The sequence below is a fragment of the Onychomys torridus genome, chromosome 10, assembly GCF_903995425.1.
Source record: "Onychomys torridus chromosome 10, mOncTor1.1, whole genome shotgun sequence".
NCBI classification, from domain to species: Eukaryota; Metazoa; Chordata; class Mammalia; order Rodentia; family Cricetidae; genus Onychomys; species Onychomys torridus.
In genome coordinates, this window is record NC_050452.1 from 82,247,059 (window position 1) to 82,275,041 (window position 27,983).

Below are 27,983 nucleotides of genomic sequence, written 5' to 3' on the forward strand. Positions count from 1 at the left end.
CACCTGCTTAAATAGGATTTGCAATGTATGATCTGGGTTTTTCTCTGGTGGGTTTGGCTTTCTAACATAACACAACACAAAAGTAGATGTTTCCACACTGGAACTCTGTGGAGGCCGTCTGAGGTAGACATTGTGGACCAGTGTGCCTGGTACTCTGAAGGGAGGTGCTAACTGAGATTCATTGTGTCCTTCCCTTTGTTCTCTGCCTCCTCCTCCTCAATGGGGCATGCTCCTTCATGCAGGAGCTGCCTGATCTCAGCAGTCATTCTCCATTCTCAGCTTTCTCTCCACCACCGCCTCAGGTGGCCAGGGTCAGTTGACAAATCACAACTGCTGTGTTATTGCAAACTTTGTCTCTGCAAAGTCTCTTTGGACTGTGGTTGATTTGTTGTAACACGAATCTTAAAAGGTCTTATTAATAGAGCTTTGCCTAAAGAGACCACACGAAGCTATTGACAGCCAGTTTTTCTTGAATGTATAATGTAGTCTGTGCACGCATGCGTGCAAACAGACATACACACACACACACACACACACACACACACACACACGAAGCTCAGTTGACTGTTTGGGTGGCTTGGGTTGGGGTGTCTGGCATTTCTTTTTTCAAGTGTGCTGCAGCAGCTATTCCACATAAATGCTGCGGGGTAACTGGCCTTCTCTGAAATTCTCTCTCTTTGACTATGGAAAGCTGATGGAAAAATCTGCAAGCTCTAGTCCCTGAGCAGGGCTGCTCATGGTGCAGAAGGTACCACCAAGCTAGGCTACTTTAATTGGAAGAAATAACGGACCAGCAAAATGGCTTAAGTGCCGAGCAGTCAGCACTCATGTAGTTCTCCAGGACTGGGGGATATCCAGAGAGTAAGTGGAAGGACCTGCGTCTACTCAGTAATTGGGTAGTTTTAAAAAGAAATTTGGGGTACTTTCCATGTTTCTTCATAAAGTAAGGCTTGGTAAGCAGGGAATTGACGGGAGGTCAGCTTTATCTTCTCTCATAATTGCAAACTCAAGAGAACTTTGCAACATCCCACATCCCCCAACTGAATGAGTACAAGCCATTGTAAGTTTTCCAAATGAAACCAGAGAACAATGGCTGGCATTTACAGAACACTTTACAGGGTGCAGGCCCTGGGCTAAGTGCACTAAACTGACTTACTGAAACCTCACACCTCTTCACAACAATAAAACCCTGGTCTTCCCGGCTTGACCATGGACCTGTTTGTTGTCTGACCCTGCAATCACCAAACTGTACATATTTGACTCACTATTAAAGGAATATTTCCCCCAATGACTTCCAGTGTTAAACTTGGAGATAATATTACTGTGCAGGACTAAAATAAATCTTATTTGTTTTCCCTTCAGGTGTTTTCTGAACACTTATGGTGATTTATGCAAAACCAGGGACTACACTGGGGGCCTTGTGCACACTAGGCAAGCCCTTACCAACTAATAACTAAGCCACGTCCCTAGCCCACTAACCAGTTTTTATGGAGCTAAATCCTTTATATTCTTCATGTCATTCAATATTCCCTAGTCTTTGAGGTAAGCACTATTATTCCTAGCTAAAGTATCAATCAGGCTGTAAAGAGAAGGGTATTTGCCAACTATGTACTGATTTTCTACACATTATTGTAGTAAGTAGAAAGCCAAGATTTGAGTCCAGGGCAATCTGATTCAAAAGCCAATGCATTCAAGACAAATTACAATTGCAGAAATTGGAGAAATGCAAATTGCATGCAAATGGACAGCAGAGGACACACAAGAGAAAAGCCTGGGTTGCACTACCTAAACATTTCCTTCAGAAGCCCTTACAAGTAGTTCTTTGAGAATCTTCTATCCAATATCTTCATTTGACATTTTTGTAATACCCAATCTCTAGACCAAGTATATTCTTGCTCTCAAATCTTCTGTCTTCTACAGTTCATCATAACCCAAGCCCAGGACTCCTTCCATCTCGCTGTCTTCAGGGAATAACCACAGTACTCAGTGAGCTGACTTACTGATGATACTCACTGGTGCAGGTAATCCTTGGCAGGGTTCATACACATGCAGACTTCCAGAGAATGCTGGAAACCAAAGGACTGAGTTAAATATTTCACATATTCCATTGAGAAACAGTTTACAGTGATGGTAAGATGCCTGTACCATGACATACACTCAGTGAAACATATTTCCAAGTAGTTCCTATTTGGAGTAGCTATTCACAAGCAAGTAGGCTTTGCTGTTTGGACACAAAGCCAACCATTTGGCTTTGAAGTTGACCTGCCACCTTGTGGAAATTGGAGGCAATGAAAACTACCAGTCTTGACTAATGCACTATAATAATGTATGATGTAGGGTAACAGAATCTCTTTCTTTTTGAAGTTAGATCTTGTAACTGTCCAAGCAGGTGTGATGATATTTTATAGAGAGACTTTGCCTTCTCTTTGGCTATCAGACTATGGAGATAATGGACTGCCAAGGAATTTCCCTAGTCAGATTGAGATAAGGAAAAGATGAGGTCAGCCAAAAAAGGAGCTTGTTTCTAGAAAAGAGACTGTCAACTTGTCAGACCCCCTAGCAAAACAGATGAGAGCCTAGACAGGTGTCAAAGGTGGCTGGGGCCATATCTTGACCAGAACTCTTAATTATGCATACCTATTTCCATTTATTTATTTATTTATTTATTTATTTATTTATTTGTTTGTTTGTTTGTTTGTTTGTTTGTTTTGTTTATCTATCTATCAGGTTTATTATTTATTATTTATCTATCTATTTATCAGATTTATTGATGGGCTTGGGGGCCACTGGCTATCTTTCTTTGTTCCTCTTTTGAATGTTGCTATATTGAATAAATCCTACCTTTCAGTTCTTCATTATTACCTATTTCTTTAACTGATCTACTGAGGACAAATGCCCAAACCCAGCTTGTTAGGGCTGCTGGGCCCAGGCTCTGTCCCAAACAACTCTAAGATCAGTATCACTGGTTCAAGAATGTCTCAACTATTTATGTAATCATTCTTCCTCATCCTCCAAAGTAATAATAGTGCCTTTGATTATCTTATGATTAAATGTAAATATATATCAAATGTAAATAAATATAATATATGATTATCTTATGATTAAAGTAAAAAGTACATAACTGACTGAGACAACTGGACAATGTGCAGAGAGTGAGAGATTTTCTTTTTATTACTTATTTTTTAATTTATTCCTTGTGTCTTTCACAACATTTGTTTCAATCCTATTCATTTCCCCATCCCTTCATATTACCCTCTGCCCTTGCAACCTCCCCCCAGAATAAAATAGAATAGAATTTAAGAGAAAAGAAAGAAAAGAAAAAATAAAAAGAAAGATCTCATCATGGAAGCCATAGTATGACTCTGTGAGTCACACAGTAAACCCCTTTGTCCATATATCTTTATTTGCAAGTGTTTATTGCAAAGAGTCATTGGTCTGGTTCGAGGTCTCTGGTTTCTGCGACACCACTGATACTGGACCCTCACTGGGACTTCTATTGGTTAGCCTGCTGTTGCCCTGTGCCTTGGAGATCTTGCAGCTTTGGATCTGCAGGACCTGCCCCATCATGTGCATCCAGATTGTAGTTGGAGTGGGCCAACTCATAGCCCTGGTTCTGGGACTGGGTAGTTGCAGGGTTGGTCAGCCTACCAGATCTCCCCTGTCCTCACCACCAAGGTGTGCTCTACACCATTGCCCCAGCTAGTTGACCCTATGCAACAAGAAGCAATGGGCAGGGCCAGTTCTCCTACTTTTATGCCCTCAGGTCCCCCTCACCCACATCTACACCACCAGGGCCAGCTCTACAGTAGTGCAGGTAAGGTGCAGGGACCACTCTCCAGAGTGCTGCAGCTGGTGAGGGGCAGCGACAGCTCTCCAGCTCTTATGACCTCAGGGCCAGCTCTCCCAACTGCCACAGGCAGTGAGGGACAGGCAAGGGTAGGGGGTGGAGAAGGCACCTCTTCTTCAACCATGTCAACCATTCAGCAGATGAGGGGTGGGGCCAGATCTCCCATGCTCACATTCTGGGGCCAGCTTACCTGTGCCCCCTTCAACAGGGTCAGCTCTACTGTGCTGCCCAGAATGAAAGACTTTCAAGCATTGGATTCTAAATGGGACATTTTCATCAAATGCCTCTCTTCAGGGCTCAGGGATCTATGCAGAAGAGGAAGTGCAAAGATTGTAAGAGCCAGAGGTGATGGCTGACTCCAAGGAAACAGTGTCTTCCAGATCTGGGCAGCCTGATCCTAAGACCACGGTCTGCCCCCATGTCCTGTCCTTCCTGTATCACTTAGTCACTCAATACTTACATAAGTATCGGTGTCCCTGGTGGCCCATTAAGGTAGTCATGTTGTAGGGTAAAAGGGCCAGAGAAAGAACACACCCTGACCCTGAAACTAGAGCCAGTGAAACACACTTTGGGCCTTGCCAGTAGCCATGTATGTGTGTGTGGGGGGGGGCAGGTGACAGTTGAGGTTCAGTGTGTTGACCCACCAGGGGACAAGCCCCTGATAGATAATTCTCAGGTAGGCAAGGCCCCTGAGACCACAGACCCTGGAATGTGCTTCTGCTGTGCCTTGCATGCTTGATGTTGCTATTTCTCTCTGATGTCTGGCATGATTGAATTGGGTGTGGGGAAATTTCCCGCTGCCTGTAAGGTAATATGTTTATCTCATGGAACCATCTCATTCTCCTGGTCATTTTTACCTGCAAATTATTATGAAGATGGCTTCCTCCCTAGGCTGTGCTGCCTAATTGATAATAATAATGTTAGCTTACACAGAGCCTTGACTAATAAAAGTAAATTCAAGGATATGTTTCACTATGAGTTCCACAGCTCAGGTCGTTGATTAGGAGAAGGATTGAATTCTCTGGAAGCCAGGCTGGCCCTAATTCTCTTAGTACTAAAAAGATACAATTGAAGGTCTCGGTGTATATTATTTGACTGAAGCAAAGCCCGGTAATAACTTCAGGTTAGATCAGATGTTTTGACAATAGCTTTAAAATGAAAAAAGCACACACAGAGAAAACAGTCTAATATCCATAAGGACACATAGGTGAGGTTAAAAATACAAAGCAGCCTAACTGTTAAGGGTGGTTGTTGACCAAAGATGATGATTAACTCTTTGTATCCATTCCTACCCTCAATCTCCTGATATAAGAAACTAGTGATAGATAGGTATACACCCTAAAGATCTAAAGTACAGCTGACTGATTGTCTTTTATGTGCAAAAGTTTAGGTTTGTGGTTCCTCTAGGATTCTTTGTAAAACTAACGTTCTTATCTGTGAAAAGACGCTTTCTGTCTGCGTATGCTCTGTTGATCTGCAATAAGTTACCTAGACCTAAATGTACATGGGATATTGGGATGACTTCACTTTTAATCATATAAGAGAGATGAAAAACATGTTGCCTGTACTCTTTAAGAATTTAGCAAAATCATTGTATGGGGTGGAGAGTAGAATGAACGGATGGTTTTTAGAAGTACCTTGACCTTAAAGAATCCTTGTGGAAAACAATGACTGTTTTGCTGAGGGGGCCTTTCAGCCACCCCATTACCTTGGTCACAAGACACCTCAGACACACCTGGGGCTCTTGTATTATTGTGTATTACACACAATGCATAATGAAAGACTAGAGTCATGGAGGCCCTTCAGTAAGGCATGTAAATTAAGGTTAGGGACCTTGGTATGAGGAAATACTTTCTGTAACAATCTATTAATACACCTTTGTATGGCTGTTCCCAGGGAAGCCTGCCAAACCCATGCCAGCTGAGTCCCGTCCAGTCAGTCCATCAGAAGAGGCTGATGGATAAAAAAGGAAATGATCTAGAGAGTGCATGAGTGTTTCTTTCCAAACCCCCTCAAATAGGTAAAGCCTTAGCTTCTCCAGTGCCATGGATTCCCTCTGAGACCTGAGCTGCCTAAAGGCTAGCACTTCTAGATGGCATTAGGTCCTGAAACCAGAGCCAAAATAATACACTCTTCCCCTGAACCTACTCAGCACAAAATTCAACCAATTCCTGAATATGAAATCTAGCCAATCTCTGAGCTTGTCAAGCTCAGGGGATTAAAATTCGACCAATTCCCACCCTGAAAAATCTTCATCCTGGAAAAACCTCACCCCAAGGGTCCCTATATAAGCCCTGTACCTGTCAGTTGGGAGCTGCCTTTTTGTACTCTGGCAGAGGCATCCCCTCTCCTGGATTCTTCCCTCCCAATAAATCTCTTGAATGAGGTTTGGGTGAAGACCTTCTTTTGCTGGAGTGGAGCAGAGTAGACCCCTGACTCTACAGGGAGAAGTCTTAACTGTGGTCTCCAATGTGTAGCATGGGAGGGATGAAAAAGCCCCCAAACAAAATACCTGATGATAGCTAAGGCCTCTCAGCTGGCCGGAACCAAAGTCCAGGTTGCCTGGCCTCCCAAAGACTGAGAACATCCACATTCCATCCACAGTCAGGAAGGTCACTGGGCCCAGGCCTGTGACCATGTCCAAGGTGACATCAAGAAGGACATTGGCATGTTGATTGTCCCCATGTCCCTTGTGGCATGGGGACATCAAGCCCAGATCACCCTTCATCTGACCTCCTTAGTCCAGACATGAGGGGGCCCAGACTCCCTTGGCCTGACGACTACCATCTCAAACAGGGAGCCTTGGGTAGTCACCATAGTATCAAGGCAATCCATCTCCTGCCTTCTGGACACCAAAGATACTTTTTCAGTACTGACGAAGTTCTGGGGACCCACTTCTCCTTCTCATTCCTCTATTGTTGGAGTAGGGGGACAGACTGGCCAGGCTTACCAAACCCCAGCACTTAGCTGTATCTTTAGGGATATTCCCCTTATCCATTCCTTCCTAATGGTAGAAACCTGTACCATCCTCTTGCTGGGAAGGGACCTCCTAGCCAAAGTGGGAGCATGTTTCTCTTGCTGCCCCCATCTGCTTGACCTCAGACTCACCAGCTGTTCCTCTCCTCCTTCTCCTCCAAACCACACAATCTGACACATCTCTTCCCTTACCAGCCTCTCAGACAGATCCCCAGGTATGGGACACTCAAAACCTCTCTATAGCCAAACATCAACCACTTCTCATCATTCAACTACAAAACCCCACCAAATATAACCCAAGCTCAGTACCCACTCTCCTTCCAAAGCCTCAGAGGACTTAACCTCCCATCTCTGATCTCTTAAGAAAGACTCAGGCTGGGCAGTGGTGGTGCATGCCTTTAATCCCAGCACTTGGGAGGCAGAGGCAGGTGGGTCTCTGTGAGTTCGAGGCCAGCCTGGGCTACAGAGTGAGTTCCAGGAAAGGCTCCAAAGCTACACAGAGAAACTCTGTATCAAAAAAACAAAAAACAAAAAACAAAAAAACAAAACAAAAAGAAAAGAAAGACTCTTCTGAACCCCACTTCTTCTCCCTTTAATGCCCCCATCCTTGCAGTTAAAAAACTAATAGAACTTATGACTTGGTTCAAGATCTCCAACTTATCAACTCTACAGTAGTTCCCTTTATCCCATAGTATCCAATCCCTGTACTCTCCTCTCCACCATCCCCTCAGAAACCTCTCATTTCTCTGTCCTAGATCTCAAGGATGCCTTCTTTTTGTTCCTCTGGATCCCCAGTCACAAAATATCTTTGCCTTTACTTGGACTGACGCAGATACCCACATCTCTACCCAACTCACTTGGACCATCCTACCCCAGGGATTCTGGGACAGCCCACATTTAATTGGCCAGGCTCTGATTTACTCTCTTTGTCTCTTCCTAAATCCAAATTCATACAATATTTAGATGATCTTCTCCTTTGTGTTCCCTCCCTGCAAATTAGCCAGGCAGGCACTTGTATCTTATTAAACTCCCTGTCCAGTCAGGGATACAGGGTCTCACCCTCTAGGGTCCAGCTGTCCACTCCTCAGGTAACTTACCTGGGATTATCTATTACTCTAACTCATGGGACAGATGGAAAACACTTACTTCAGTCACTCACAGTCCTCACCACAAAGGGTGAAATCCTATCCTTCCTAGGATATCTAGCTTCTTACACTCTTGGATTCCTTCTTTCTCTCTTCTTGCTCATCCCCTATATAAGGCAGCCCCGGCTCCTCACATGAACCTCTCCTGGCATTGGTTACCAAGCCATTTCATAAGCTTCAACAGGCCCTCCTCCAGGCCCAAGCCCTACATCTTTTGGACTTAACTCACCCCTTCTCTCTCTACGTTACTGAAAAAGAGGGATATTCCCTCAGGGTCCTGGGTCACCAACTAGGATCTTCCTTTTCACCCACTGCATACTTATAAAAAAAAAAAAAATTAGACCACACTATCCAAGGTTGGGCACCTCATCTGTGAGCTCTGGCTGCAGCTGAACTTCTCATATGTGAATCAAAGAAGGCAAGCTTTGGGTCACCTATTACTATCCTCTCTCCTCACCACCTGTCCCATCTTCACAGGGGTCTCCAAACATTACCCTCCCAAGTTCTCTCCCTTCAGGTAGAATTGGTAGAGAACATAACACTTACCTTTTAGCCATGTCCACTTCTTAATATTTCAAATCTCCTGCCCCGACCAATCCCAGAATATTCCCCATCTCACTCTTGCATTGAGACCCTCAAGGGGTTACTACCTCATCATACACATATCCATGAGGGAACGCTACCTCAGGCTACCTATACATGATACACAGATGGCAGCTCCTCCCAAAATGAAGGAGTACGCAAAGCAGAATATGCTAATGTCTTAGACACCAAAGTTGTTGAGGCACAGACCCTTCCAGCCCAAACCACAAACTAGCAGGCCGGATTAACAGCTCTTGCTCGCGTCTTTCAACTAGCAAAGGGACAGTTCCTAAACCTTTATACAGACTCCAGGTATGCTCTTCACACTCTCTTATCACATGCAGCTATTTGAAAGGAGTGTGACACCCCACATCTTACCCCAACTGCTGCTAAGCTCAAGGCTTTCCTTCATCTTTCTCATCTCAAACCTTTGATACCATCAGCACAATCCTCCCTCTTACATTTCAACCCCAATAAGACCTAACGTCAAAAAGAGGACCCATAACCAAGTCAGACCAAATTACGGCCTTGTTAGAGGCCTCTCGCCTTCCCACGGCCATAGGAATTATCTACTGCCAATCACATTAAGCAAACAATTCTATTATTTCCAGGGGAAATAACCAAACTAACGAGGCAGCTAGAGCTGAAGCTCTCAAGCACCGGGGTCCCCCTCACACGCCACAAGGTACTCTCATTTTACCACAACCTACATTTTCATTACCATCCCCAGCTATTCAACAAATTAGTCTGTCTTCACCAGATCTTCCACCATAATAGCCAGGCTGTGTCTCACTTTATTAAAACCTATTCACATCCAACATCTGAGGATCTATCGTATCTAAAGACGATATCACCGCTTCTTGTAAAAAATGTCAAACCTCTAGTCCTTCCTCTGAGCATTGGAATTGCCCTTTCCCCATCATCAAACCATGGGGTCCCTCCCTGGATTAGACTGGCAGCTTGACTTCACCCACATACCCACAGTTAGATGTTTCAGATACCTTTTGGTTCTGGTAGATACATTCTCAGAATGGACAGAAGCTTACCCTACCTAATAAGAGATCACAGACAATTTCTGATCTCCTCTTTAGGGAGACTGTCCCCCCCCACCCCCGTTTTGGAGTTCCAGCTTCCCTTCAATCAGATAATGGCCCTGAATTTACCCCTCAAATCTCACAAAATTTAGCCAAATTCCCTATCATCCCATGGTGTTTCCATATCCCCTACCGTCCCTAGTCTTCAGGCAAGGTCAAACGAACTCACTGTTCTCTCAAAAATATTCTTATCAAACTCTCCCAAGAACTCCACAGTGATTGGATAAAATGCTGCTGCTGGCTCTCCTGTGACTAAGAGCTCTTCCAAGGAAACCCTCCTCATCTCTCCTTTTGAATTCATGGATGGACGGCCAATTATGCCACCTGGCCTCACATCTCAGCCGTCACCTCTCCCTGATCACCTTCTTACCCTCTTTCTACTCTATCTTCATACTCTTCCTTGGATCTTCACTCACCGTCATTTGCCTCAACCTCATCCCGACCCCCTCCCCTCTCCAATCAACATCAGGGACTTACTCTACTCTCTCCTCCAGGACACAATCCCTTCCTTTCTCCAAAATGAACAGGTCCCTTCAGGGTCATCCTTGACTACCCCAACTGCTGCTAAGCTCAAGGCTTTCCTTCATCTTTCTCATCTCAAACCTTTGATACCATCAGCTCGACACAATCCTCCCTCTTACATTTCAACCCCAATAAGACCTTGCTCTTTAAGTTTCAGAAGATACCAAGGTCAGCTAGCTTGCCTCCTGTCTCAGAAGAATGAGACCTCATGCCTCTGCTAAGACCCAAGCCCGACTCTATTAGGTCATGCCCTGCTTCTTCTACTTCCTCTTGATCATAACCTATCAGTAGCAAACTCTATGGAGATTTGAGGTTCATGAAATCTATATCCAGCAGTTCAACCAGACCGCTCACATGGTGGGGTCTGGAGACTGGTTGCCAAAAGGAGATACTTATCCCTGTAACACCTAAATCCATTTCTAAAACACCTGTCCCCTATGCTTGCTTTCTCTATGATCAAACTGGAGATTACTGTAGACGCTGACCAGAAACCTATGGAGGCTGCCCTTATTGTCCTGGAGGAGACACAATGCATATTCAGAAAGGCATGCTATCTTTTATGCAGAATGGGGATTTTTTTCTTAATATTCTAATTAAATACCCATGGCACTCCAGATGGGGGACCGAGGAGCCTGAAGGTTAGCATTGGCTTTGGGTATGTACCATAGGTACTTGTCAACAGGGAGCCAGGTGCCTCATCCACCAGAGGAAGGGGAGATAGGGAGGTGGCTCGTCCTGGCAGACAGAAATTCATTTTACAGGTTCCTGAGGAATGTTGGAAGTTTCTGCCAGCAATCCTTCCATTTTTCCTGCCAGCATCCGGCCCAATACTACCTAATTTCCCCGACAACATTCCATAGGATACCATTCTCCTTCCCTGAGCCCTGAGCCCCAACCATACTAAGCTGTTAATGGACTTCTTTATATTGCCTGCAGCTTCACAAGGATGATCCCAAACTATCCGTCCCCCTGCCTCTACCTCCTAAGTGTGAGATGCAGGTGTGCACAACCATGCCATTTCACTCTTACATTTTTAGACCACACCTGATAAAGTAATACATAGAAGCAGCAACAGCAGTTACAACATGTGTGTTTTAAGATATTTGTTGGCATCAGGCAACACACGGTATCGGTAGATACTGAAAACAAATGCACAAATTGTATCTAACAAAGGCAACCATTTTTAGTATCCTGATTTATGTTGAATGTTTTTGGACTACACCGATTCCAACTTCCCAATCAAAATAGAAAATCATTAGTAGATCTTTAATTGCAGATTGAATTTCCTTTATAAACCTCTACATTATGAATGAAATGCTCTAACAGAAAGTCATGCTGGCTTTTGCTCTTGCACTAAACGACGATGATGATTCCTATCAGGCAGACAGGCTGCAGTCTTGCATTTGCTTGCACGTGGGGATGCGGTAGGAAAGCAGGAAGCAGGGCCTTTGCCATTACCGAGGCCGTCCATTAGGGCAGTAGCCTTTGGAGACTGTCTCCTTCAGTCATCTCCTCCACAGATCTTCAAGAGCACGGCTCTGTAGTCTCCAGAAGTATCTGACTGTAGAGGGCAGGACCAACAGAGAAGAACATACCATAAGTAATGAGGGGGTTGGGGGGATCCGACCCCACTGTGCTAGGGGAGCCATTTGGGCGGGAGATGTGCCGCCACACTGTTCAGGACAGTACACCTTACTGCCAATCATTCTTTCATACACAAGTGCTGGTGTGCTCCCACCTAGCATGCTCTCTGCACTACATAATGTTCAAATCCTCCTGAATTTCAACTAGGACTTAAAAAAAAAAAAACCAAAAAACCCAAGATTTCAACAATTACACGATATTACATATTAGGCGCCAACAAAACCTCTGAAAACTATAGTTTAATAACATTAAAGTTAATCCGGCATGCCTATTTGCAACTCAGACACTTACCATGGGGAACTACAGGTGTCATTCAATGGTCTACAGTGTGCTTAATATGCATAAGGTCCTGGGTTGCATTTCCAATATAAAAAGCTTAAAGGAAAAGTTTTTTTGTATTAACTATTGCAACCCTTATAAAAAAAATTCTATGCAGCAGAGTATGAACTCTCCTTCTCTCCATGTAATAATAGTGAGAAATTCAGAAGGTAAGAAAAATGCCCTCAAATCTGAGAGCCTGGCCCCTCATTCCCCCTGTGTAACAGTTTGCTCAAAGATTCAAACATTCCATCCAGTAGGGAAGCTCCTTAAGCTGAAAGGTCAACAACTCAAAATGGCTTCAGGAAGTCCCTGAAGCTGACCAGATTCACTAGGCCCCTGCTTTCCAGAGCAAGCCATAAGAGGAGAGAGTCCCTCTTAGATATGCCAAGCTGCAAAGACTATGAGACCAGATCAACTGCCTGGGAGAAGCAATAACCAGCTGAGCTGCCTGAAAGATTTAGGCCAGAGTCACCTGGAAAGGTCACTCTCCAACCTGTTGAGCTGCGTACAGGCTATGCAGTGTGCACCAGGTTCCCAGATTTTAAGAGCTGTCACCCATGTTGGGGTTGGCCTTGGTAAAGCTATCTTTGAGTCATTTCTGATTCTGTAAGTAACCCCTCATTCACATTCCTGTAAGTAACCCCAATAAAGCTCATTGGTTCACCAGTTTGGACTTGGGTGGTGTCCATACTTTGGTCCATCATGGGATCTCTATCTGAGGTGAGAAGGCATGTGTTGTGTCTCCCAAAGAAAAGTTTTGTCACATAACAGTGCATCACGAATCTTAAAAGACCTTATTAATAAAAACAAACATGGAGCCAGGTATTGGGGTGAATGCTGAAAGATCAGAGAAATAGAACAAGCCATGGCTAACCTCACCTCGCCAACTTCTCAGCCGATTCTGTTTCCTCAGACTGGAAGCCTCTCAGTCCTCATCTGGAATGAATCTCAGCTGAACTGCTGCTGAAAGCCTGGAAGCTTAACCAGGCTCTAGTTCCTGGTTTTCACACCTTATACATCTTTCTCCTTCCTGCCATCACTTCCTGGGATTAAAGGCATGTGTCACCATGCCTGGCTGTTTCCAGTGTGGCTTTGAACTCACAGAGATCTGGATGGATCTCTGCCTCCAGAATGCTAGGATTAAAGGTGTGTGTGCCACCATCTTCTGCCCTCTATATTTAGTGGCTGTTCTGTTCTCTGACCCCAGATAAGTTTATTAGTGTTCACAATATTTTGAGGGACACAATATCACCACATAACAGCTCCACTCTGCACTGGTGAGATAAGACACAGCCCCAAGAGGAGGTTTAGCAGGCCCTAAGCCAGCAGAGAAAGGTTCTGGTTGAGAAAAGATAGCCATGCCCCCTGAAGGAGTTAGTGCACAGTGGCCATGTTGTCTCTGCAAAAGCTAGCACTAGAGGCAAAACTCAGCTTTTTACCCAGATTGCCTTAAAACTTCCTATTTTGTTTCTGTTTTGGGTAACCTAGCCGGTGATCACGTCTTATCACTTAAGTTTATATTTGGACAGGTATAGCTAGGGCAGGCATTAGAGTAAGGTCAAGTAAGTCAGGAAAAGTCACCGAGTGGAGATGGTGGACATAGCGTCACAGTAGGAGACACACGAGTTAATCCCCACACTGTCACTGATGCAGGAGATGGAACTAATGCACCCCCCGCCCCTGTCTTGCTTTGCTATTTGCAACCTTCTTTCGAATTGTTGGCAGTCAGCCACACTGTAGCTTTGTACTTAAAAAGTCGCTCTGAGCAGAGCTGTACACAATCACTGGGGTTTGACTGGGCAAAAAAAGCCGTTCCGCTATGTGACAGCTCATCAGGTAAAGGTGCGTGCCACCAAGCCTGGTGATCTGAGTTTAATCCCCAGAATCCACAGGATGGAAGAAGAGAACTGCTTCCACAAGCTGTGTACACACACACACACACACACACGTGCACACACGTACACACACACATACCCATACACACACACACAAACATACACACACACACACACACACACACACACATACACACACATACACACACACATACACACACACACATACACACACACAAACACGCACGCACGCATGCACACACACACACACACACACACACACACACACACACACACGAAAAGATACCCAAGAAGTTTACAACAGGACTGTGATTCGCTACAGGGCCTAAAAAACACTTGTCCTGACTCGTGACTTGTCACCCCTCTAGATGACAGCCTAGTTATACTGCATTTTAGAAATGCTGTTTCACAAGATGTTTTGCTAGGTTAAAAAGAACTTTGTGCATAATTCCTAATTACATTTTATTTATTGTTCTTAAGAGTCAGGTATGGAGCCGGGTGTAGTGGCGTATACCTTTAATCCCATCACTCCAGAGGCAGAGGCAGGTGGATCTCTGTGAGTTTGAGGCCAGCCTGGGCTACAGAGTGAGTTCCAGGACAGCCAGGACCACATAGAAAGACCTTGTCTCAAAGAGTCAGGTATGGTGGCATATGCCTGTAATCCCAGCATGTTGCAGGCAAAGGCAAGAGGATCAGGAGTTTAAGGTTACTTGTGGCTACATATCCAGCTCAGGGCCAGCCTGGGCTGCATGAGAGAGCCCGTCTCAATCATCTCTCCCCCCAAAAAAATATTCTTAAGAAAGGAACAAAATACTCCATTGACTGCTGCTAACACTCTCCATAGTTGCCTCTCCTCCCAACTTCTTCCCACATTTTCCTCTGACAGTAAACTGCTCCTTTATAACAATGTTTTTCAAGTCACTACAGATAGAGTCTAGGCTCTCATCTCTTGCCACTGGTGTGACTATAAATTTTTCAATCTAAGTACCCAAGCCATTAATTCTTAGTGTTTTGTAAATCATGCCCAACAACCATCCTACCCCGCGAAAGTACAGCCATTTCCTAGCCCGTAGCTTACATTCTGTCAGTAGGATACAGCATCTTCTTCATCCACCCTCCTGGAACATGCTCTTCCCTGGACTTCCGTTGCCCCCCTCAGCCTGAAGCTTCTCCCTCCCCACCCTCATCTTCTCTCTATAGAGACATTATATAGTAGTGATGGGTAAAGCACAACTCTAAGCTCTCTATTGTTCACTCCATATTTTCTCTCTAAGGATAAGGGTATTGTCACCCTTGTCCAGAGATTCAGAAACATGACTGTGGCAGTTTGGATATGGAATGTCCTCCAGAGGCTCATGTGTCTGAACACCTGGTGCCCAGATGGTGGCGCTGTTTGGAGAAGTCATAGAACCTTTTAGAGGTAGAGCCTTGCTGGAGGAAGTATGTCAGTGGGGCATGAGCTTTTAGTTTAGGTTTTTTTCCCATCATAGCCCCACTTACTGTTCTCTTTCTGAATACAGATGACCATGATCAGGCAGCTTCCTGCTCCCGCTACCCACCTCCCACTGCCTGTTGGAATCTTTCTCTTTGAAACTGTAAGCCAAAAGTGAACTCTTTATCCCTTAGGTTGGTTGGTTGGTTATTTACTCAGAGTCCTCACTGTGTAGCTCTAGGTGGCCTGGAACTTGCTATGTGGACGAGGCTGGCCTCAAACTCTTAGAGATCATGTGCCACCATGCCTGGCTGCTGAAGTTGATTTTATCAGGGTGTTTACAACAGCAACAGAAGGTACCTAGGACACTGACTTTCACAACGTACCCACAGCAGCAACAGTTTCTCTGTACTCTCTAAGTACTGGCTCCTAACACATCCTAAACTCAAGACATGCAAGGCCAGGAACTTCCTCACACTGCCCCAAAGAAAGACACCCTAAGATTGGACCCTCTTGTTGGAAATTATTGCTCTTTCCCAGGAGAGAATCCTGTGAGTCATCCTTGACACTGTCTCCTCACTTCTCATCCCAAACCCCAGTCCTTCCTGAACCTCTGCTCTGGGCTCTTTGCATGACTACCATACCACTCACATGCTCTCCAGTGTGTCTGTGTCACAACCACCTAACTCACCACCCCACGTCTCTCCTGGTATCTGTTTAAGTCATTCTTCACAGTCACCGGGGTCTTTTTAATGACCAAGGAACTCTTATGTAACATTCTCATTGACTTCACAATCCTGTGTACTAAAGATGATACTATTTAAATGGTGCCAGAGAATCCCTGCATGGGCTAGCCCCTCTACCATGTTTTCATTGTTTCTTCTACCCCAAGATCTTCCCATTTGCAGTTCCTTCCTTAGAATGCTTAACCAGCTCCATGCAGGCGCAGCCTTCTGCTTGCTCATGCCTGCTCCCTTTCTAGATCAGAACCATCATTTCCCCACAGAAGTCTTTCCCGTCAGTCAGGCCCTCCTGTTATCTGATACGTCTCTTACCCTCACATGAAAGGAGTGATTTTTACACCTATCTGTAGTCTCAGAGGAGCAAAATTATCTCCCCTTACAACTTAAGCCCTGAGTCTAGCACATGGCATTCACTAATAAATATTTGCGATTAGCTGAATACAGCACAAATTCTCCAACTCTGGATCTCTGGGTGAACTCATTTCGCTCTTCAAGGTCTGAGTATTCCCTAGAGTAGATTTTTTTTTTCTAATTAAGCATTGACTTAAGGATTCTTTTCCTTCTGTCACTTACCAGGAGTCTGTTTCTAGGATGCACCTTAGGAGCCTGTCAAGCATAAGAACTCCAGAGGAGGCACCCAGTTCCTGTTGTGGACCTGACAGGTGGACTCAAGACCCATTGCTCTGAGAAATATTCCTTTCCAATCCCAAAATGTCTTTTCTGTCAAGTCCTGTATCTCCATCCTCCATCCTGCACATCTAGGACTTGGCTAGATTATGTTGTCCCAATTATCATATATGCTAATGCCCACTTTAAGCTTCATATGGGGTGTATATTATAGATGATGAGATTATTTAGGGTATCCATATATAGCCCTTATAGAGCACTTTTTATTACTGACCAGGGAAGTCTAACAAAAATGTAGTCTCATCTAAATTTCCATTAATATCTTTTTTAGACAGGGCCTCACTATGCAGTATAAACTGGCCTCACACCAGAATCCCTCCCGCCATAGCCACTCCCAAACTATGGGTGTCGTCAGGATATGCCATCACACCTGAATCATTATGTCAGGGAAAGATGCATTTTTCTTAACCTATGCTCTTCCTTCCCTTCTCCTCCTCACCAATCATCATCCATGAGGGGATCAACACGAGGTCAAATGTCTGAATAATCGGAGAAAGTAGAGGACCACAGAGTCAAAGACTGGGATGTTCACAACATGGAATTCCACCTCCTGAGTTTCAGAAACAACCATCTTTAACAATCCTCCTGGCTGGTCAGGAGGATGTGAACAAGATGATCTGATGATGTGGGTAGGACGTAGAGAGAAATTCCTACCACAAACTGGACTCTTCAGTGATGACTTTTCTTTTTTATCAAACTACAAACAGTTTAAATGTTCCCTAACATAATAAGTCTCCATTACCCAGACCACTGGGGGATGGAGAGCCACAGCTTCATCAAATTTTCTGGTTGGCTGAGGGGGAAGCAAAAGCCCCAGAGTGTGTCAACCTTGTTACTGACAATTGTTATAAAACGTATGAGTCTGCCTTTCTGCCTTGGCAAGTACAATGCAGTGAACGTTATTGAATCTTCCTATGATGATTGAAACTATTGTAATGTGTCAGGATCAATTCAAATAGAATCGAGTGTGGGCTGCTGACGGAAGCCATGCTAAGCCCTAGGAAGAGCCTGGTGCTCTTTTGGATTGGTTAGGAGTTCAACTCACCCATGCATCTTTCTCTGTCAAAGTTTAACGTGAAAACAAAGGCTCTGATTTGCAAAGCACAAAGGGATTTGGTGAGCAGATCTAGCTGACTGGTCGAGGTGAATACATTTATTCATTTGTTTAAAAAAAAAAATCACTTGTTGGCCCTGAGGCTGGAATGCTCCCAAGGTGCTAAGAGACACCCAGGCCAGTATCTGTGCCTGGTTAAGGGTGTCTGTCATGGGTGGGGCTGCATTGTGGGTAAGAGGACAGATAGCAACTACCCAATGTGACACAGGAACATGGCCTACACCAGGCATTCCCAGTGGCCATGGCTAGGCATCCCACTCCTCGGGATTCAGAGTTTCAGAGTCCTAGGAGCTAGAGGAGTAGATCCTGCTAAGAATCAGGATCTGCACAGTGTAAATAATCCTGCAGCTGGCCTGGGGTGTGTGCTTCCATCTTGGGACTCTCAACATTTCCTGTTGGCTGCTGGACACTATCCCATTTGTCCTGGCCCCTTTGGGCTCTGGGTGCTGGTTCTCAGCAGGTACCAGCCTGGTTCTCCAAAGCTGATTTTCCTGAGAAAGTTTGTAGAGTATCTAATAACTCAGAGGTAAGGGAGTCGTACAGCCTGTGGGGCCCTTGTGGAGCCAGCCCCAGACTCCATCTTTGCACCTAGTCAATGTGGTACGGGGTGACTGGGATGGTTAGATAGCCTCACTCAACCTCAGTGCCCATATTGATTCAGGGAACCAGTCTGGATTAATTCTCTTAATTATCAAAGACTTTTTGTGTCATCTGAGGGGCTAAGGTTAAATAAAACAAAGCAAAACAAAACAAAACGAAACAAAACAAAAAGGAAAACCAACAGAATACTGCGAGGAAGACCTGGAGCTGGTTTCTTAGTACTTATTAGCTAGCTGGTATAGTCCTATTTCAGCTATGACTTTTGAAGCATGAGATTTTTATGGTATAGAAGCTTCTTGAACAATTTTGTCAGTCTTGCTTCCTTAATAGTTCTTAATTTATTACATACATATGTGTGTACACTGAGACCTAATAACAGTGACCATTGGTTCACTCCTTAAACAGACAGGAAGGAGTTGTAAACATTTTAGAAACATTCTCATCCAGAATGACAGAAACAATGGGTTAAAAACAAGAAACTATAAAGATTGATAAATTCAATTACATATCAAATAAAAGTTCTGTTTGGAAAAAAATGCCGTTAGCCAAGGCAAAAAGTAATGGGGAAATCTTTGTAATGAGATTGAAAAGCTAATCTGCTTTATGTGAAAGGAGGTCTTAGAAGTTAGCAAAAAGCAACAGAAACCCAAAAGAAGAATGAGCCCAAAAGCCAGAAAGAGAGCCCAGTAAAAATTTAAAATGGCATTAAAAGTGTGAAAATACATCCATTTATAACCGTCACCTATCAGAATGTAGAAACACAAAAGAGTTGTTTGTGAGTAGGAAACAGCCCCCTGTTCCGAGGATCCGGTGAAAATAAGGAACTGGGAGTCAAGAAGTGGTCAGACTTACCAAGTTTTAAAAATAGTTTTTTAATCTGTCTCAGCTATATATCCATCTCCCCCAACACTTGCATCACATGAAATTGGGCATATACAATGAAGCACTAAGTTGAATAGCCAGGAACTGTAAACATCTGTTGATGTTATTGGAATAAAAATGGAATGATATAGGTCTACTAAAAATGAGAAACCTTCCTCACACTGCAATGAAAAGAACTGATGATACAGAACCCATTGTCTTTTATGTGCAACAGAGGACTCTTCTTCTTCTTCTTCTCCTTCTCCTTCTCCTTCTCCCTCTCCCCTCTCCTTCTTCTTCTTCCTTCTTCTTCTTCTTCTTCTTCTTCTTCTTCTTCTTCTTCTTCTTCTTCCCCTTCCTCCTTATTATTATTAGTATTATTATTTTTAATTTATCTTTGCTGTGGTAGAGACCAAACCTATGGCCTTGCACATGATAGGTAAATGTTTACTACTGACTTACGTGCCTAGTTCACTAAAGGAAAATTTAAAATATGTGCTTTTCTTTCCTTACTTTGCATAAATGCTGAAATAATTATTTAAAAGCATTGCAATGTGAACAATAGACAACCAACTTATACATGCATTTTTCAAAAGAAAATTTTCTGACGAACAAACCTTTAAAAAGATGACTCACTATTACAGTCTTAGTGTTTGAGAGCTGGAAAACAGCCATCATTTTTAACAAATATATTTTTATTTCTATTTCTTTCTAATTTTATGTGTATGAGTGTTTTGCCTACATGAGTTTGTTACCATGTACATACAGTGCCCACGGAAGCCAGAAAAGAGTGTCAGGTCCTGTGGAACTGGAGTTGTAGATGGTTGCCATTTGGGTGCTAGGGACCAAATCCAGGTCCTCTGCAAGAGTGAGTGCTCTTAACCACTGAGCTATCTTATCAGTCCCCAGTCCCCATCTTTAAGGGATATTTTGGTATAACTATTTTAAACTCAGGAAGCACAATGACAAAAAGAGAGAAATCTAATCAGATCTACCTGTATTTTAAGGACTGCAAAAGAAAGATTGTGAGCAGAGAAAGGGGGAACTATGCCTTGCTATTTCCAGAGGAGACTTACTTGAATGGCTGAGTATAGAGAGTAGCCATAATTTTTCTTGAACTCATGGCGGATGTCCAGAAGGTCAGTCTCTGATCTGGAAACCATTATTCTGTTGAGGGTGAATTCATCTGTTCCAGCACCCTGGGACAAAAGGGCCATGAGAATCTCACTGCTTGCACAATGACCTACAGATATTCAGTTACAAGAGACAAGTGATTGTGCACAAAATACTCAACTACAGTAATTCTTCACTCATTTAGCACCAAACTCCACCATTCATTTATTAAAGAAATGTGCATTGAGCCTCTTCACGAGGGGCTGTGAAGAACATAGAGAAGATATCCCCGATGAGCCTCCAATGCTGTAAAGGATACAGACCAGAAAACAAGCCACTGGCAATGAATCTGACACAAATCCCAGCATGGGGGGAGTTGGACACAAAGGCCCACCCCTAGCTGTGGAGCTACTGGTAACTGGTAACTGCTGGGAGAGGCAGGGTCAGTTTTCTCTAAAAGTGTAGCCCTGCTAAGTTGACCACACTCTAGTGGAAGGCTGCACACACATGAATACTTGGGCCACTCAAATTGACCTTCGTCAGGAAAAAAGGGGGGTACACAAAGTTGGGTGGAGAGGGAAGGGGAGTGGATCTGGGAAGAGCTGGAGTTGGGAGGGTGAATATGAGCAACACATGTCCAGAATTCTCTGTGAACTAATGAAAGTATTAAATAAAAAGTAATTATAGCTGGTCTGACAGATGACAGAAATTGGGTTGGTGTGTTATAGCGGGGCCTGGGAAAGACGATGGATTAGGAAAGGTCTGCCCAAGACAGTGGCATACATGCTGAAGCCTAAATGACCAGCTCGGGGTGTGCTGGACACACTCCCGTTCAGGTGTGAGGCACACCTGCGATCACAGCCCTGGAGAGACTGGGCCAGAGGCATCGAAGCACATGTAACACATGCATCAGGGAAGGAGGAGTGGATTTGTATAGGAAGCAAAAATATAAAACCGCTCTAATAAAACTCTCTCTCTCTCTCTCTCTCTCTCTCTCTCTCTCTCTCTCTCTCTCTCTGTGTGTGTGTGTGTGTGTGTGTGTGGTGTGGATGAAGTGGGTAACAGTTTAGAACAAGAAAGAATGTCACATCTGAGGATATACAGATAATGAGCAACGGCAAATGATGTGCCTTGAGGATCTAGACCTTGCTAACCATGACATAAAATTCTAACTGTATCCCACACATGCAGAACTGTTGCAATATTTTAAACTAAGAATGCTGAGATGAGATCTTATTTGTTGGTGTTTTCAAGACAGGCAATCCATTTGGAATATGAAGCACAGGTCCAGGGAAGAACCAGAATGAGGACAAGGGAGTCAGAGGAGAGACTCTGAGACCCACCCAGATGTGACTGCTGCAGTCAAGCAAGGAGATAGCCATGATTCAGCTGAGCAATGGTCAGAGGTGGAGAAAACAGGGAGACAAGAGAGATGTTTGCAGGTGGGTAGACAATGGGGGAAGAGCGGGGAATATTTCCAGGTAGCTGTTAGGTGAATGCTGACTCTGTTGATGTAGCCAGCAAATGCCCGTTGACCATCTACTGTGTCCCAGCATTCTGCTCTGCACCCTGCACACAGCAGTGAATGAATCCATGGAGTTGATTTTCTACCAGATGGAGATAGCAAACTATCTAATTATTTTAATAAACATTAATAAGAATGAGGGGAAAAAACCACAGGGAAATAGAATGCAGAGTGATGGAAAGAGAGCAGTTGACCACATCATCAAGGGAGGATTATTTCAAGAGGAAACATTTGAGCTGAGACCTGAAAAGATGAGGAAGAGCAGCCACATCTCAGGTGGAGAGACTCTGCAGACAGGAAAGACAAACACAGAGATGCCAACATAGGAACAGCCTTGGTAACCAGGGAATGGCACCAAGTAGGCGGTGGCTGAGGCAGAGGGAGCAAGGCCGAGGAGGCAGTGTTCAGTTTCCAGAGCTGAGCGAGGCCAGGTCTGGTAGGGACAACCTATGAGGTCACTGGACCCGGGAGCCAGGACTGGTGGTGGTATGGGGTGAGGTGAATGAGATGTCCAGCTGGACATTATTTTTACAGCCCCGGGAAATGCCCACTAAAGAACTGGAGCATTTCCTCTGAGCTAAACCTGGAGGTAGGAAATTAAGACATGAAGATGAGGGCTGGGGATTTAGCTCAATGGTAGAGCGCTCGCCTAGCAAGCGCAAGGCCCTGGGTTCGATCCTCAGCTCAAAAAAAAAAAAAAAAAAAAGACATGAAGAGGACATGAGTCATCAGCATCCTGCCCAGGTTGCTGACTTGGCGGGGTTTATTTGGAATAAGGTTGCTTGAGAGGCCATGCACTGAGGTTTAGAATTCTACAAATTCTACTTCCTACACAAGTGAAGTGAGGGGAATGATTTAGCTAACACATTACAGCTGCCTCTACCCTGACTGGTGCGTTCATTAGTATACTTCGAGGCAAATTTGTAGAAAAATTAACTACAAAAAGAAACTCCCTGAAGTGGAAAATGAATATGACATTCCATCAATATTAAACAGTAATTTTTTTCCTCCATGAGGGATGCTATCTTTGAGTACAATACGAAAATTTCAGACCAACCTTCAAAGCTTGATAAAGTCTTCCCGCCAAAAAAGCTGGGGTGTTCCTCGTACAGTGAACTGTTTATTGTTGAAAAAGAAAGCAATGATTAGTGTCACTTAACAGAAACTGAGTCAATCTCAGTACTGACTTTTACTTAGAATGAGAGAAAAGCCGCTCATTCTGGATTTCAAAGCCTCACAATGTCATATTTGTACAGAACTTTAGGATGGGAATATCTTCAGCCTCGGGGAAAATAAAATTACATGCCAAAGACACTCCCACACTGTCTGACTCGTCTCCACATCTCAGATACACTGCATACCTCATCTTATTCTGATAATTCCCTGGGGTGTCCCACAACTCAGTTGCAACGTCTTTGGCTACCAATAAATAGCTTGGGCTACTAATGACTATGGAAATGTAGCTACAGATAACTCCTTACCTAAAAAGGGCACTGAACTTCAATGCAAAACCCAATCACCTCACGGAAGGATTTTGTTTAAAATGAATGGATGATGAGACACAGGCTGTTGAGGTTGACTGTGTTAGAACAACTACATGCAATTTAGGTTTAGTTCTCTAAAATTATACTACAGTCTTCCAAATATTTATCATGAAATGACAAAGAGAACAGAAATGCTGTGGATATCGCTCTGTATAAATAAAATGCTGTTTGGCCAGTGGCCAGGCAGGAAGTATAGGCAGGACAAGAGAGAAGAGAATTCTGGGAAGTGGAAGGCTGGGGGAGGAGAGATGCTGCCAGCCACCGCCATGACAGAAAAGAAATAAGGTACTGGTAAGCCATGAGCCACGTGGCACGTGGCAAAGTATAGATTAATAGAAATGGGTTAATTTAAGATAGAAAAAGTAGATAACAAGAAGCCTGCCATAACCGTAGTTTCTAAACCATGTAAGTTTCTGTGTGTTTATTTGGTTGGTTCTGAGCATCAATGGGCCTGGTGGGTGAGAGAGATTTGTCCTGACTGTGGGCCAGGCAGGAAAACTCTAACTACATAGAAATAAAACCAGAAAGAGTATTCACAAAAAATGTAAGTAAATTAATTTTCCTTGAGATAAAGTGAAAATACACAGGAAGGGTAAAGTCTGGAGAGAAGAATCCATTCATGCAGCACAGTTGTTTTCATAGCTTAAGTCTGTCCAGGCAGGAGTCTGTCCAACAGTGAGGGAATGGATTTTATAATGAAGCCCAAAGCTCAAAAAAAAAAAAAAAAAGAAAAAAAAAAGTCCTCAATTTTCTTTATAGTGCTTACATCTTAAGGAGAGCCAAAGACTTGCTGCATGTGGTGGTTTAAATGACAAACGTCCTCCATAGTCTCTGAGATTTGAACACTTGACTCCCAGCTGATGACACTGTTTGGGGAGGCTTAGGGGGTGTGGCCTTGCTAGAGGAAGTCTATCACTGGGGGTGGGCTTTGAGAGTTGAAAGCCTTAAATTACTTCCAGTTCAGTCTCTCTGCTTCCTGGTTGTGGTTCAAGACATGAGCTCTGAACTTCCTGTTCCTGCTGCCATGCTGTCCTTCCCATTATGGACTCTTATCCGTTTAGAACCATAAGCCCAAATAAACCCTTGCCTTCATCTGTAAGTTGCCTTGGTGATGGTATTTTTTCCACAGTGACAGAAAAGTTAGTAATACAGTGTCTGTAAATGATTTGAGGAAAACTTGAGATGTGATACTGTCTGACGAGGGACCAACCATTTGCCCTGGTGCTACCTAAATTTTCTTCAACAAATATTAGGCATCTCTTTTATCTTATTAAGCTTTTCAACTAGTTTCCCATAAACACCCCTTCTCACCAGAGTCCTCCCTTTCCTGTAGCTGGCCTTTCCTTTATGCTCTTAGGTGAAAGTTTCTTCTTTGTATGTAAAAATAGGGCAAGTGGCAGTAACTTAGCAGCAAGGACACCTACTTTGCACCTGACATCATCGGAATGGAGACTGGAGGAGCCACCTCTGCTGTGGATATCACTCTGTATAAATAAAATGCTGTTTGGCCAGTGGCCAGGCAGGAAATATAGGCGGGACAAGAGAGAAGAGAATTCTGGGAGGTGGAAGGCTGGGGCAGAGAGACACTGGCAGCTGCCACCATGACAAGGAAGATGTAAGGTACAGGTAAGCCACGAACCAAGTGGCAAAGTATAGACTAATAGAAATGGGTTAATTTAAGATAGAAGAACTAGATAATGAGAAGCCTGCCACAGCCATACAGTTTGTAAGCAATATAAGTTTCTGTGTGTTTACTTGGTTGGGTCTGAGCGTCTATGGGCCTGGCAGGTGAGAGAGATTTGTCCTGCTTCTGGACCAGGTAAGAAAACTCTAACTACACACCTCAGTGATAATCATCACCAAAGTTCACAATTGCCTGTTTCCTGCCCAAACTGTAACTTGCTATAGCCCCTGAATTCTGGCTTGCCCTAATCTTGAGCAAGCATTAAAATGAAAACACTGTCCCTTTATTCAGCTCATCTTACAAACTCAATTGCCACAGTTCAAGGGAATCGGTCTGGGTCCCCAGTTTACTGTGTCTCCAAGGGGATGAGCCTGCTTTGAAAGACTGTCAAAGGTTTAAGTGAGATGACATTTGTGAGGAGTTTAACGTGGTATTCAGCACACAGAAGATGCTTAAAAACAAAAGCTAAGGCATCATAATTAGGAGTCACTCTTCAGAGGTAGGAATTAGCATTTGGAGGATGAATCCCAGGTACCAATGGAAAAGTTACCCTTAGGGATCAGCTGTCATGATCTCACCACAGGTGCTGTGAATGACTATAATGGATGGTAGAAATGACATCCCGCCGGTGAGATGGTAAGGCGTGCAGAGTCTAGGCCTTCCCCAATGGGAATTCTGCAGTCAGCTCGACTGTGTCCCTAATAGAAGTATCCTAGACATACCCCTGCCTCTTTCTCTCTTCGTGTGTGTGTGTGTGTGTGTGTGTGTGTGTGTGTGTGTGTGTGTGTGTGTGAAAGAGAGAGAGAGAGAGACAGACAGACAGATGGACAGAGACAGCAAATAAAGAGGGAGGGAGGGAGAGTGGAAGGAAGGGGGGAGTTAACATGTTTTTGGACTCTTCACTAAAGAGGTCAAGAATCCTGTCTTTGAGCAGCGTCTCATCCTCTGATCTCACATTTCCTTTGAGGTGCTCTCTTAGTGCCTGGGAGGACAGACTGTGAGACAGCATTACTGACCACTCACTAATGTATGTGTTTTTATGGGAATGGATTCTGTCTGAATAACACCTGATTCCTCTACCAAAGAGGAAGAGATCTACGGCTCTGACCTTGGCTCCAGTTTGGGAGGAAATAGACATCTTCCAGAGAAAACCAAATAGTGGGATACCAAATTGATTAGGGCTCAGCTTCAACCAGGTTCAATAAAAATGCCAGTAGAATATAATTGAGCTTTCAAAGAGGGTATAATCTAAGCACAACAACAAGCCGAGTACACATTTAAAGGGCAAGAGAAGAAGCAAGTACAGAACTTCTCCATGCATTATTTAACAATATTTGTTGAGCTAACTGTTTGAACCATGGACTGCTGGGGGCTGTAGAGCACACAGATGGATCAGTCAGGATTCTTAAAATTAGCTCACCTTGACACTGACTTCAAAGCAAAAGAAATAGTTCCATTTATTAACACTCCAGGGCTTACCTATGGCCAGCAGCAGGTCTTCAAAATGCCCCGATAATTCTCCTTTAATGCTGTCCTCAATGTCCTTCTGGCTAATGTTTTTGTACTCGTCAAATGCTAAAAAGTAGCACCATAAAAATATTTAAAGCATCCCAGAGGGCCACACTTGAATATATTTCACATTTTAAAATGCAAGATGTAGTAGGTGAACTAGCAAGCTCAGAACCTCAACCATCAAAAGTTGAGCACAATGAAGACTCAGCTCCTTCGGCCGTTTCTTCAGTGATCTCCCTTCCCCTGCCAGCTTGAAGCAGTTAAAATAGCTTGAAATGTTCTGTGACTTCTCTATTTCAAAATCACAGCAGCACCAGGCATCCATGCTGTGCTAGAGGTCAGATGTGTTTTATGTGCTGCAGAAAGTTAATTGGGAAGACTTCTTAAATCATTCTTAACATTCTATGTAGTGTGTGTGTGTGTGTGTGTGTGTGTGTGTGTGTGTGTGTGTGTACATGTGTGGAGGTCAGAGGACGTCTTTTGGGACTGGAATTTCTCCTCCCATGACATGGGTTTCACAGACCAAACTCAAGTGGTCAGACTTGTTGGCAAGTGCCTTCCTGGTGGCAAATACCCTTACCTAAGGAGCCAACTTCCTACCAGCTCTGTCTGGGAGGCTTTGGATTTCTTGTGCTGAGGAAACCATTCTCTAAGGCAGTATTGCCCACTTCATACCTACCAGGAGTGATTCAAAGTGTTTTGTTTTTGTTTTTGTTTTTTGGTTGTTTTTTTTTTGTTTTTTTTTGAGACAGGGTTTCTCTGTGTAGTTTTGGTACCTGTCCTGGATCTCATTCAGGCTGGCCTTGAACTCACAGAGATCCGCCTGGCTCTGCCTCCCAAGTGCTGGGATTAAAGGCATGCGCCACCACCACTGCCCAGCCTGATTCAAATTTCTTGATCAGTATTTACCTTAAGTAAAACCTGCACATATGCCATCGAGTGTACAGGAAGGTTATTAGCCTAGTACATTTTTTTCCAACAATTTTTTGTTGCTGTTTTTTGTTTTGTTTTGTTTTGTTTTGTTTTGAGATGGGAGTCTTACAAGTAGTTCTAGCTGGCCTGGAACTTCCAGAAATCCTGCTTCCACTAGGATCAAAGGCATGGGCCATCCAACACATTTTGAAAACAAGGAGAAGAAAATTTGCAAAGACATACAGGGGTCATCCTATCTCTGTTTTTCA

At 43.9% G+C, this 27,983-nt stretch overlaps 1 protein-coding gene across 2 annotated transcripts in view; it reads right to left on the reverse strand.

Moving 5' to 3' along the window:
* Positions 1–11,239: 11,239 nt before the first annotated feature.
* Positions 11,240–27,983, reverse strand: part of Anxa3 (annexin A3) — a 58,650-nt gene continuing 41,906 nt past the window's right edge. The window contains exons 10-13 of one of the 2 annotated variants that reach the window (XM_036201006.1): positions 26,770–26,865; positions 23,120–23,178; positions 20,501–20,623; positions 11,240–11,727 (exon numbers count right to left, since the gene is read on the reverse strand). In XM_036201006.1, coding sequence (XP_036056899.1) covers positions 11,668–11,727; positions 20,501–20,623; positions 23,120–23,178; positions 26,770–26,865 — 338 coding nt within the window. In that variant the 3' untranslated portion in view covers positions 11,240–11,667. The remainder of the gene's footprint in view (positions 11,728–20,500; positions 20,624–23,119; positions 23,179–26,769; positions 26,866–27,983) is intronic. The other variant, XM_036201005.1, reaches the window with a different exon arrangement.